The sequence below is a fragment of the Lacerta agilis genome, chromosome 3 (assembly GCF_009819535.1).
Source record: "Lacerta agilis isolate rLacAgi1 chromosome 3, rLacAgi1.pri, whole genome shotgun sequence".
In the NCBI taxonomy this organism is placed as follows: Eukaryota; Metazoa; Chordata; class Lepidosauria; order Squamata; family Lacertidae; genus Lacerta; species Lacerta agilis.
The window spans coordinates 88497566-88511017 of NC_046314.1; the positions used below are offsets into that span (position 1 = coordinate 88497566).

The 13452-nt window shown below is 44.0% G+C and overlaps 1 protein-coding gene across 1 annotated transcript; it reads left to right on the plus strand.

The window, feature by feature from the left end:
- Positions 1-898: 898 nt before the first annotated feature.
- Positions 899-8214, plus strand: SDE2 (SDE2 telomere maintenance homolog). The gene is made up of 7 exons (XM_033144663.1): positions 899-1061; positions 2346-2463; positions 3038-3149; positions 4320-4489; positions 5954-6062; positions 6957-7317; positions 7985-8214. Exons 1-7 carry the CDS (start codon positions 954-956, stop codon positions 8198-8200), a joined length of 1194 nt encoding a protein of 397 aa, XP_033000554.1. The 5' UTR covers positions 899-953; the 3' UTR covers positions 8201-8214.
- Positions 8215-13452: the final 5238 nt, after the last annotated feature.

The following is a 13452-nucleotide window of genomic DNA, read 5'->3' on the forward strand; positions in this document are numbered from 1 at the left end:
CACGGTAACATGGGCAGTCGCATTTACTATGCTACCACCTGGAGAGCCGGGGGGTGGGAGGGGGGAGAGGAGAGGACACAGATCGTTGCCCCGGAGCTCTCCAGATCGTTGCTCCCAAGCTGGCATTGTCAGGGAATATGGCGTTTGCGAACACAATAAACCGTGTGGAAGAGAGAAGAGGAGGAACACGGGGGTGGGGGGAGAGAGGAGGAGGAAAGGCGAGCTCTCCTTTGCGGGTTTTAAAAATATACCAAGCCTAGCGAAATAAGGGGAAGGAGAGTTGCAAATGTTGCGATGCACCCCAGGTTGCAACATTTTCCACTCAGCTCCCCCCCCCCGCCTAAGACTAGTCATTTTTCAAAAGGAAGCGCACACTCCTGTAACAACAGGGGGGCTTCCCCTCCCGCCCCCTCATCGTGGTGGGAAAGCAGCGCGGATACATTTCATCGCACCGCAGAGCGTGCAAACTTCTGGATTATTGGAAATACTGTAAGTGCGGACAGAAGGCCGATGAGCGGAGAGGCAGCCAAGAGGGAACGAAAAACCAAGGCGGGTCATATCCTGCTCTCGCTCCAAAGGGGTAAATCACTTGAAGCGCCGCCATGAAGCAGGAGTCGCTACAAGCTCCCGCCGCCGCCGCCTCCTGCTCCTTCCCCTGACAGCCTGCCAATTCCAACCCTGCCGCCCAGCCCCCACCCGCTTTATCTGCCTCCTCCAGGCATCCCTCCCAGAACCACCCTCTGCACACGCACGCGCGCGCGCACCTCCCGCCCTCCGTGTCACGTGGGAGGGAGGGGTGCTGCCTGGAAACTCTGCTGCTGCCCAGGGAACTTCCAGTGCCCGACTTCCTGTTTATGTCCATTTCGTCACTGGTGCGCGCCAGCGGCCGCAAGTCTTTTCCGGGAATGTAAAGGAGCGACGTGTGGGAAGGTGCTGCTTGAGGAAAGACGAAAATGGCGTTGTGGGTGCGGGACTTGCTGGCTTCTGGAGCGCAGCCGGTACCTCTGCCGGCCGAAGATCGATCGGTTTGTGGTTTACTCCGCGCTCGTTGCCGGGTACAGGTAAAAAAAATGGGCTCGTGTGAAAGAAGCGGGTGGGTCTTGGGCCCTGTGTGAGGGGCGGAATGAGATCCCTCTGGGTTGCTTGTGGTTGGGGGCGCAGGAGCTGGGGACACTCTCCCCCCCGGAATTGTTAGACTGCCCTCGCCACCCCGCCACCCCCAGTTAGCGTGATTAGTTGCTCGGGGTGGTGGTAGTTGTAGTCCCAAAAGCACTTGGAGGCAAGGGGCTACCCAGCTTTGTTGTTGTTCAGTCGTTCAGTCGTGTCCGACTCTTTGTGACCCCATGGACCAGAGCACGCCAGGCACGCCTATCCTTCACCGCCTCCCGCAGTTTGGCCAAACTCATGTTAGTAGCTTCGAGAATACTGTCCAACCATCTCATCCTTTGTCGTCCCCTTCCCATAATTCCCTTTTGCGTTAAAAGCTGGGTAGGGGGTCAAGGAGAAGGAATTTGGTGCCTTTCCTTACTTAACGAAAGCTTGGTGCTTTCTCAGGTCGCACGGACATAACTGAATCCTGCACTTTCTTGACTAATTCAGAACTAGGGTCCATCCTAGCCGACACTCACCGAAAACAATGTGAAGCCGTTGGACAAAGTCCCTCAGTGGTGTTTTTGACAGTCATTGTTTAGTACAGCATGGCAGTTCAGATATTATTAATGGGGCTGATGTTAACTGATTTAGGAAATTCTTTGAGGTATATAATTCAACACTTGGTAGATGTGTTTTCTGTTGTTGTTTTGCCCCCTCCCAAGAGCTTGGGCAGGTAACAGCATTAAAAGTATAACAAAATGGTACATGATAAAAAGAAGACTAAAGTCTCCCTTTTAAATCCATAGTCCTCTTGACCAAAGATAGTTTTACAGCTCATTTAGAAAGTATACAGAGTCTAGCTTTGTTGGACTTCAAGGTGAAGGGAGTTTCACAGTTCTGTGACTTGGAAGCATTTCTTCTAAGCATTCATAGTTTCTTTCTTTTTGACTTATCTATTACCATTCAGTTAACAGAATCTTCCCAAATTTTAACAGTAGCACTACCAATTTGTGACTCAATGGGATGTGACTCATATTGTGTTCTCATATTTGTATACATTTACTTCGCCAAGTATTGGATCTTTACACAGAGAAAGAACCAGATTTCTTATCCATCTTTTCACCAGCATACAGTTCCAAATAACTTGACTGGAAAATAATCTAATTGCCAGTTACTACATATTAAACTGTTGTAGCATTTCAACCTACAGTATACCGGGTATGTTTAATTCTTTCTGACTTGTTTGTATTTAGGGTCTTCCTGAAGATCACTTCTACATAAAGTGTAATGGTCGACTTGTTAATTCTGAAGATGTGCTACAAGAAGGAGCTGTTTACAGCCTGGAACCAAGACTGTGTGGCGGAAAGGGAGGTGGGTTCACGGTTGCAACTGTGTGCTAAATAATTAGAATACTATGTAACTCTGAAAGTGGAAATTATAATATGTTTCTTTTGTTGCAAGTAGCTTGTAAATGTAGCTATGAAATGTAAAGTCTAGTTTTCTACCAAGCCTGGTTTCTCAAGCTTTGCCAGAATGAGCTGCTTTCTGCCAACGCTAAAGTGTTTAACCTTCCCTGTGTGTAACTGAGCTAAGAGTAATTCTGTGCAAGCACAAAACATTTTCTTAACTACATAGATGCAAAATAAACTTAGTGAAATATCCTTAACAGAGATCTATCTCAAATTTCTGCATGTAGCAGTGGGAAGAAGACAAATGTAAATACAAAAAGGTGAGATCACAGTTTTGATGAGCCTTTCCCAACCTGGTGTCAACCTGTTTCAGACTATACCTTCCATCAGCTTCAGTATCTGGAGGGCACCTGGTTGGAAAAGGCTGATTTTGAGTAGTCATCCTTGCAGTTTAACATCCCATCACCAAATAATCTCCCTATAGTGTTCTCTTATTCTTACCATTATGCTGCTGACAGCTTGTAATCCCCTCCTAGGTTTTGGATCTATGCTCCGAGCACTTGGTGCTCAAATTGAGAAGACAACAAATCGAGAAGCTTGCAGAGATCTTAGTGGAAGGAGACTTCGAGATGTTAACCATGAAAAAGCGTGAGTCATTTATTTCTCACAGAAAATAACCATACATTTCATTATCAGTATTCTATAGATTTAGAAGAATCTTTCTCAAATTGCTGTAAAAAGTCCAAAAGAAAACACTGATTGGGGCAAAATATCTGTGTGTTGTATCTTGTTCAATCTGTCGTTGAATGTTTCTGAGCCCCAGAGTGTAGCATCGGTTTCAAAAGACCAGCTAAAATTATGTAATACTTGGATTCTATTAGCCTTTATGCATCCATTGTGATCAGTCAACTAATCTTTTGAAACTGCAGCTTTGTTGTGTCTACTTACATACAATGGTATTCAGTGGTAATCCTACTCAGAGTAAACCCTTTGCAATTATTGGACATAACTTAAGGTCATTAATGCAACCCATAGCATTGTTGGAAAGTAATTACACCTCTGGAGCTAGAACTGTTAGGTTACATCATTTAAACCAGTCTGGTATTTAACTGTTTACCTCGTAGCCATAGACAATAAATTCCATATTAGGGGGGGGGGCGTGGAGCAAACCTGACAGGGGAGTTAGAGATCTTTCTATCCCTCTTCTGACAGGCCACTTAATTTCTGAGCTAATTGCAGAGGAAGAAAATTCCTCCACAACCAACACAGAAGGCTGGCAGAAGGCAGATGGATAGCCGCATCCCTCTGCCACCAATCTGCTTGCCAAAAGCCTTTTTTTCCTAGCGTGTGGATCTTCCTCTTTAAGAAGCGTAGAAATGCAGACTAGTAAAAAAAATAAATGCGGGCTAGTAGCTTTTGTGTGCTTATTTACAAGATTGGTTAAAGCAGTTAGCCCCTTCAGGCGCCCTTATTACATTATATATAAGGAGGTGAGCAACACATGTAGAAATGCAGAACAAATGCTTGGAGTGAGCCTGAGATGAGTATCGTGGGATTTTTATTCCTGCTGCTGTTTGATTGGTCTGGTTTGAATTTTGGTTTGAATTGTTAATTTTACATATTTCTGCTCTTGTGAAGAGCAAACGAGAAATATGCTATTTAAAATTACTTACGTAATTACTTCTGTCCCTGTTCCACCCAGAGCTTTTCCTCCCAGCAGTAGGCGGAAAGAGTGCTTGATCCAAAACTATCAAGCCAATGGCAGAGTGGACACATGAAAGTGCATGTCATGTCATATGGCTTCTTCTCTCTTAACAGAATGGCCGAATGGGTGAAGCAGCAAGCAGAACGGGAAGCCGACAAGGAGCAAAGACGTGTGGAAAGACTGAAGCGCAAACTTGCGGAGCCGAAACACTTTTTCACGAACCCAGACTACCAGCAGCAATGTCACGAGATGGCAGAAAGGCTAGAGGATTCCGTTCTCAAAGGTAGCACAGAGAGCATCATTGGTCATTATTCTGTATTACATATCTCAATTGGGCCCTTAATTAGTTGCAGCTAAATAGCCTTTCATTATGATGGCCTGGTGTTGAACCGCATGCCTGTGTGTTTGTGTATTTGTCTTGAATTTTCAACCTCTGGGGTGGACAGCTCTCTCCTTGAATAGAAAATTTTATTCCGTTTCAGGTGGGACTATGATCCAAAGGTGTCTCTCACTCTGCTTACTGGATACTCTTGTGGGCAGAAGAGAAAAGAGAATTGTCAGTGATTCTCCTCTTCTCCTGTAGATTTCACTCCACCTTCCTCACTGTCCCAGGGGAGGGGAAGGGTTTGCCCAGCCCTCCAAAGCAGATTTTCAGCAGGTAGAATGTGGGGTTGCCAATACATGCTTCCTTCCTCTTCTGCCTGCATCAGCATCCAGTTCATGGAGTTCTGCGGAAGGCAAGTCTAGGTCCACTTCCCCGTCTCTGACCTCCCATGATCACTACCTCTCAGTGACTGAGCTGCTCTGTTACATTGGCTCTGACCATGCAGGTATTGCCATGGTGTCCTTCTTGTTGTCACTGGATTAGCTGCTTCGGAATCATCGCGACTTGCAAGACTTAACCTGCAGGCATACAGAACAGTTTGTAGAACCTTATGAGTTTGAACTCTGGGGTCTGTGAACAATCTAAGTGAAATTGAAACCTCTTATTTGTGGCATTCCTCTGCAGGCCTTGGCATGGCACCTGGGCATGCAGATTGGTTCAATGATATCATTGCCTTGTGATGAAAACAACAGTGAATACTTGTAAATATGACTAGGCTTGTTAACATTTCGTTTGGGAAAATGGCTGCTGAAAATTAAATTCCTTGGTGTTTATTTTGATAGTTGGATTTCCATAAATTTTAAAAGGCTGCTGGGAGAATTTAGTGGAACATCTCTCCCCCCCCCCACCCATTACTTTGTGGAAGAGCAATAAAATAAAAGCAAAGGGGATTTTCAAATTATTGATTTTGTTACATTTTTATTCCACCTTTTCTCCCAAGGAGTTCAAGGTACACAGTTCTCCCTGTCTCCATTTTATCATTACAGCAACACTGTGAGGTAGGTTAGGCTGAGCAATGGGAACTGGCCCAGCATCACCCAGTGAGATTAATTGTTGAGTGGGGATTTGAACCCTGGTCACCCAGGTTCAAATTCAACACTAACCACTATGGTTTGCTATCATCTGCACTGAGTACTGGTGATACCTTAAATAACATTGTCAGAGCTGAAAAGTAAGCTAAACGAAACTCTCATTTAGTGGAAAATTAGAGATAAATAGAAATTGTGCTTTCATTTCTTTAATTTCTTAATTTCATTTCTTAATTCTCATACATGTTTTTTATTATGTAATTGTCTGTGTTTGATTTGAAATTCCAGGGATTAAATGGAGAAGGAAGAGTTGACTGTTTTTGCTCCTTTTCAGGCATGCAAGCGTCTTCTAGCACAATGGTCTCGCCAGAGAGCAGTGAGAGCCGGAAACGGCCTGCTGATTCTGAAAAGGGAGCCACGTCTGAGAAGAAGAAGTGCTTTTGGTGAGCATTACAGTTTGATCCTTTTAACTAGATGAGAAGGTGCATGAATAAAGATTGTAAGGAAAAGGAACAGAATTGCTTCCTTTAAAAGGGAGCAGGTGACCTTAAATACAGTGGCATGGATCCTAAGAACCATAAGCACTGTTCTGCTCGTGAAATTAGGTTTCTCACTGCCTCTGCTTGCAAGTAGTCCATTGGATCCAAATTAATAACCGTTTCATAGCAATCCTCTACGACAGCTCAGCATGTTAAGCCCTTTAAGTTCACTACAGAATGCAGCAGATAAATTAGATAAATTAGAAGGCAGCTTATTATAGCAATATTCTGTGTAAGTATTCAAGGTGGCAGAGCTCCATGGTTTCAGCAGAGTAATTGAATGAGCCCCTTGGAATTGGGTGGGAACAGTGTGTTGGCGGTTATGTGCCTGTTTGGGCACTTATGGTCTCCGATTTTCTACTCTACTTTTAGAAAGAGTTGCCCTTTTGATACCATTACCGTGATGTTCGGTGACTTCTATGGAATTTTAGTACTGCAAGAGCTTCACTGATATTGGTCTTGCATCAATTCCACTGGTATTTGGTGCCTCAGGTGGGCAGATGTTGAGGGGGTAGTGAGTGGGTTGGTGTCCCATGCAGTCTATCCTGCACCCCGTAAGCTAGCCTGCTGCCTTCAGGTACAGTGAAGGATGCTGAAGTAAGATCCAGTTGCCAGTACCCTCAGCTTCTGTATATGAAATTGGGTAGGAAAATGTGTTCTTCATTGCCAGAATTTGTGTTCTTTTTATAGTTGTTTGGGCAAAAGGCTTTTGGGCAAATTGCCAAACCTCTGTGCTTTGCTGATGCTATTTGTAAAAACACACACTGTTTAAAAATGGATTTTCATTTATTGTGGCAGGTTGGGGGTGGAAGGCTTGGAGGACCCTGACAGTTCACAAGACAGCAGTAGCAGTGAAGATGACGACTCACCTGGCACATCAGGAAGTTGCACAGTGTCATCTGGCAACCATGTGAAGATGGTGGAAAGTACAGAACAGTATCCTAGCAGTTCTGAGGATTCCAGAAGCTGCTCTTCAGCCTCTGATGCAGCTGAGAATTTGCAAGAAGAAGGGAAGGGTGCTAAAAAGGATCTGGTAGAGGATCCACCTATCACTGAAACTGCAGCTATTGAGAAACATGAAACAGCCAGGACAACAAAGGACAGGGATCAGGCGCATGCCTCAGATACGCGGGAACCTGTGAGCCAGTTACAGAGCACAGTAAGTATGATGCTTATTATGTCTGACTAGAAATTTATTTATATATAAATAAATGCAACTGAAATGCAGTTGAAATGCAACTTGCTACCATTCCCCATAGCTTCTATTTTCAGTCACAATGTGATGATGGCAATGTCACGTCTCATCCTTCCAGATACATTTTTGGGAGTGTAGGATGGTGGTGGCTATTGTTATTTATTTATTTTCAGTAGATTCTGCTGACCTACACACAGCTGCCCCATTTGCTGGGCTGCTCTGGTCCATGCGGTCACGAAAAGTTGGACACGACTAAACAACTAAACAACAACAGCTCTTAACCATAGATCAGGGTGGAGAAAGTGTGGCCCTCCAGAAGTTGCTGGGCTGCAACTCCCATTGGCTGGAGCTAACAACATCTGACAACAACATCTGGAGGGCCATAGGTTGCCCACCCCTGCCACAGAACATCTTTGGTTAAATTGAAACATATATACAGGATTTTGGAGTCCTATAAGGATGCTCCTATATCTTAAACTCAACACGCACCATGTTAGATGACTGCAATACCCCAAATTGAAAACATGTAGTTGTTTTTTTTTGCTTTTCCTTTTTGCTGAAAAGCTTTTTGTCTCTTTGGGTATCCATGACACATTTAAAACACTGCCTGTTTCCCTTTGTTTTTTGTTAGGAGACTTCAACAATAGATCTTTTGGATTTCAACTCTGTTGCTGAACTGGAAGCCATAGGACTAGACAAGCTGAAGTTTGAGCTGACGGCTTTGGGACTGAAATGTGGGGGCACGCTGCAGGAAAGAGCAGCACGGCTTTTCTCAGTGAGGGGTCTGCCGAGAGATCAGATAGATCCTGCTTTGTTTGCTAAGCCTTCAAAAGGGAAAAAGAAATAAATTTTTAAACTGTGGTTTTTTAATTTTCCAAGATTCTTCATATTCTGCTGTTTTTGTACGGTGATCTCTTTTCCAGGAAAGAAGAGGCAAATTTGTTCAATCTTTTAATACAGTTCTTACATGAGTAACTTTGAGGGGGGGAGTGAAAGTTTTTGCCTGCTGACTCATTGTTGCTTTCTTGATTTTTTTGTAGGTCCTGACAGCTTTTGCACAACAAGATCATAGCAAGATGCTATGTTTGTTTTTGTATGTTGAATCCTGTTTGCTAAGAGTAGTGAGTGGCAAATGTTTTAAATGCTATAAAGTTGTTTAAAAAGTAAAAAAATAATAATCTAAGAATGGCATTGGGTGATGCAGAAGAAAATGAATGATAGGAAACAAATGCTGTATGTGGTTATATGAATAGTTAATAAAAGCCAAAGCTACGGACTATGGGTTGAATCTTCTCAAACCTGATTTCATGTTTGCAACTGGTGTTTTTAATGCAATGCTTGTTGCAAGGATACTGACAAACATGTGAGAGCTGTTACTCATCAACCTGGGGCAGCGTGCCCTTCCAGGCAACGGCTATTATAGCAGCAAGCCCATTTTGGGAACAAACGTCGTTTATATGTTTTTCACAAGCCAATGCTGAGGTTTGAGTTAACTGCTGGCGAACACCAGATATGCCAAGACCTACTAATTTCATAAATAAAACCTTAATTCATCCATAACTAGAAATAGGCAAAAGTGGTGTACTTCCTTCTGTTAAAATTCTCCATGGGCTAAATGACCTGCACAACCATAGTTTAACCATTCCCCTCCTTCAATCTCTTTTCTCTCCTTTTCATTGCCATTTCTTTTAAGAAATGCACATGGATGCTACATCTACACCAATAAATCATTTAAAATACAAGTGCATTTGCCATTTATTAATAGATTCCACTTATATCCTGCCTGCCTTCTTCCAAATCCAAAGAGGCGGCCTCCTATCCAGGCACAGACCAACCCCTCAACTTGCTTTTTATAATTATTGCCTTAATAGGACAGGAAGTGGTCTCTCACCTGCTGCCCATGCCACCTTTAACATAACACTTCTCACTTTTGCACTGCTCCAAACCCTTTCTGCGGCCTCTGGAATTTCCTGGCTTTAAGCAAGGTTTCTTTATAATGTAGTTACAGTTCATAGCAGGTGCTAGGACTGTCATGAGATGGGTTTCCCTCAAAAAAAATGTCCTGGTGCACAGCTTAAATCAAATGATATTTGCTGAAATCTGCATTTTGCACATGTATAATCAAAAGACTTCCATTTTCATCTAGCAATCCTGATACGAAAGGAAGAGGGGAGCCTCTGTACGCCTTACTACATGGGAAACTACTTGTATAAATAGGTACATCATGTGCAGTTCCAGGGCTGGGACCTCCCATCTGGAGGCGGGGACCGCTACATACATGCAGATCCCCTGTCTACACTACTACTTTATTTGTATAAGCTTAGACCGCCCAGTTACAATTAATGATTGTCTTTACAGGTGTGGTTCCCAAAGAGATGGACTCTGAGCAAAATGCCCCATTAGCTTTTCAGTGCTCTAGCCAGCCAGCAAAGAGCCTCCAAAGAAAGCTGTGAAAATATATTTCTGTTACTGAAGTCTCGGGTTTGCATGAGCCCTGCTGTCAAGTATAATGTTTAATTGAGTACTTTTGCTGAATATAGAGTGGGAAGGACTGAGAGGTGGTTTGCCATGGTGAAGAGGCCAGTTCTTTCCTCCCAGCCACTGCTAATAATGCAAGGATCATTGTGCCCAGAGTGTCTACTTGCTTTGTGGGTAGGATTGGAAGCTGGATTGCTCCCTACCACTGTTTCCAGAGCCCCTGAAAATGTTCATGTCCTCTTATTAGGTCAATGGGAAGGTGAGTTGTTTTTTATTTAGCTTTTATTAAATATTTTATTGTGTAACAAGACAAAAGTATATAGGGTCTCCACTCTCAATTCAGAGTCTTTTTTCACAGTCCATTTATATTCGGTATGAGACACTGTTGTAATATGCATTGTGTGGTTTCGGAGGGGGAGAGATGGGGGGGTGGATAATGATCTATTGCATTCTATTGCGTAATTTTTTTGTGGGAGTTTAGTGACAGCATCACATGGGTAGGTCCTTTATATATTTATAATTTTTTTTGTTGACATTGCGAGAGATTGGAGGGTCCAGAACTCAGTTGTGATCAGTTGGTTTCAGTGTGGTTTGTTTGTGTTGTTGAGTCAGATTAGTCATATCGTTTGGTAGACGAGGAAGGTGAGTTCAACTATGGAAGTAGCTTGTCCATACTTATGTATGCTCTCTTGCCATGTAAATGCGTGGAGTTGCTTTTATCAGTTAGAGGTAGAGTTGCCAAGTCAGTAGCACCTCAGACCATGAGATATCCGGTCCCAAACCTGAGACCTAGGGTTGGCCCAGTGATGCCTCTTTTTTCCTCAGCCACCATGTCCTTTAGTGACACCACAAATGTTACCCACTGGGTTCTGTTGGGGAAGAGGAAAAGGCCATGTGCTTTTGTGACATCACAGGTAGTCCTTAGCCAATGGTAACAGCTTGCAAAGCCTCACAATTGTGGGTGCACCTCAGCAGAGATTTATTTGTATCTTTGTTTATTATTAAAAATATTTATTATAGCTCACCCTTCATCTGTCATGATACCCATGGAGGGGGAAACCACACCAAAACATTATTGTAGGGGAGCATTTTCAGTACAATGGCTGCATTCCTTAAGGGGAGTCTCCCAGGGGCCGCATGCCAGAGTTGAGGAGGGCCAGAGGCAAAGGGGAGTGGAGCAAGGAATGTGACTCTTGATTTTGTGCAGTTGGTTCCATTCCAGCTGTGCAAAAGCCAGAGGTTTCTGCCCCTGCCCTCAAATTTCTCAATCCAGTTAAGCATGAAGCACCGTCACAGTTGAAGGAAACATTCAAACCATGGAAAAACTCTTGAGGTAGGTATGGAACAAGACTGGTGAGGGACATAGCACAGGGAGCACCCCAAGGACAAGATGGAATGGCCTGGGAGGGTTGCATTTGGCCTGCAGGCTAAGGTTCCCTAGGGTCATCTATGATTGCCTTTTACCATAGAGTAGGCACAGACCTCGTAGGCTGTCTAGTCTTTCCTGGGCTCAATGCAGGAAAAAGAGGGCTATAGTATCTCCAACAGTGTCTATATGAAGACTTCCAGCAAGAGAGGGACCACCACTCCTTCAGGGAACTAAGCCTTGTGTTGAACTCTCTTGCCATTAAGACATTTCTGCTGATATTAGGCTGAATTCAATTGGGGTACCATAATCTACCGTGGAGAGGATGAGATGGTTGGACAGTGTTCTCAAAGCTACTAACATGAGTTTGGCCAAACTGCGGGAGGCAGTGAAGGATAGGCGTGCCTGGCGTGCTCTGGTCCATGGGGTCATGAAGAGTCGGTCACGACTGAACGACTGAACAACAACAACAATCTACCATAAATTTCATATATATGCTCCCAGGGTATGAATTGGTGACTGACTGACCAGGAACGAGACTTGGGGGCATAGGAGCCAACTCTTACAGGCGGGGGTAGCTTAACCCCCACAATAAAATATTTGAGGGGGTTAGTCCCCCCCCCCCCCAGTTGATAAGCATTGCCACTCAGATGCTGTGTGTGACTGATTGGCCCCTTGGCCTGATCCAACAGGGCTCTTTAAGTTTATCTCCTTATCTTCCTGTGACTTCAGCCCATTAGGTTTAATCCTGCTCTCTGAAAGTGCCCTCTTCTACATGACAACCTTCTGGTATTTAAAGAGAGCTACAATGTCCAACCCTTCAGTCTTTTCCAAAAGTGAAGAGGAGGGGAGGAGGTTGTATGCTGAAAACTTACATAGTGGGAAAATGTAGAAATCATATTTCACTGTCAAACAACCAGATGATCTGAACTCGTGCATCAGCAGTTCATTGTCGTGAAGAATGATACCAAACAGACTGATCAATCAGGCTTGATTTTGTTTTAAATCTCTGCCATTATCCATAATTCTTCGTTGACTTTCAAATGTGATGGCAACATTCTGCCACCAGGCGTCGCTGTGCACCAACTAAATCGATGAAAAACTACACTGCACAACTGTTGAGCTAGATTGCTAGAAGATCCTTTACAATGGTTTGATCGTACGTTTTATTAATAATATATGTTTATTGTCTGGTATGAATAGATTATTTGTTAGTTATTCAAAGGTGCTTCCTCTTTAAAAATGGCATCAACATTCTATTTGTTCAGCATCTCCCTACCAGAATCCTTACCCAATTCACTAATGTGTGCACTAGAGTGCATAGGGGCGATTCCTATGGTCTTCAGTTTTATATTTAAGACTAGAGCATAACATATCTTACATAGATTGCAAATGAATTTAAGTCTCGACACTCCTGTCTAACTGGTTTAGGGATTAAGATGGCTGTCTGTTTTGCTGGAAGAGCTGTGCATTTAACAGCTGCAGGAAGGTAGCTGTTCAGCTTATTGTCCCTCAACCAGACAGATGACAATGAGAAATAGAGCTGGGTCGGTGTCATCCACATGTTGATGGCACCTCTCTCCAAATTCCAGCAGCATAGGAGATAAGGTGGAATCTTGCAGGACTCCACGGCACAAATTCTATGGGACTGAGCAACAGTCCCCCAATGCTGCCTTCTGCAGCTGGTCTTGCAGGTAGGATCAGAACTACCAAAGTGCCTCTCAAACCCCGTCTACAAAGCTAATCTAACAGACAGGGCCCACCCACCCATGAGGCAATGTGAGCCGACTGCCTCAGGTGGCAGAATTCACCAGGGCAGCAGATCCCAATGTCAATCTTTATTCCTCCTTTTTTCATGATGTAGATTTTCCCTCAGCCTTTCTTTCATGGCAAAGAGGGGTGGTGGTGCGATTTAGGGGTCCACCTCAGGTGCCACAATGTTTTGGGCCGGCTGCCCACAGATACTATGGCCAATGGTCTTAAATACCTCTGAGAGATTAAGGAGAAATGATAGGGTCATCCTTCCCCTGTCCTGTTCCCTATAAAGGACAACAAGCATGGTGACGGTGACCAAGGCCACTTCAGTCCCAAACCCAGGTCTGAATCCAGAGTGGAGAAAGTCCAGCTATTACTGGACTACAGCATCTGAGCAACCACCATCTTCTTTAATAACCTTCTCTAAGAAGGGGCTATTTACCGCTAAGGAGTAGTGCTTCCAAACAGTCAGGTCCAAGGAGGGTTTCTTAAGCAGTGGT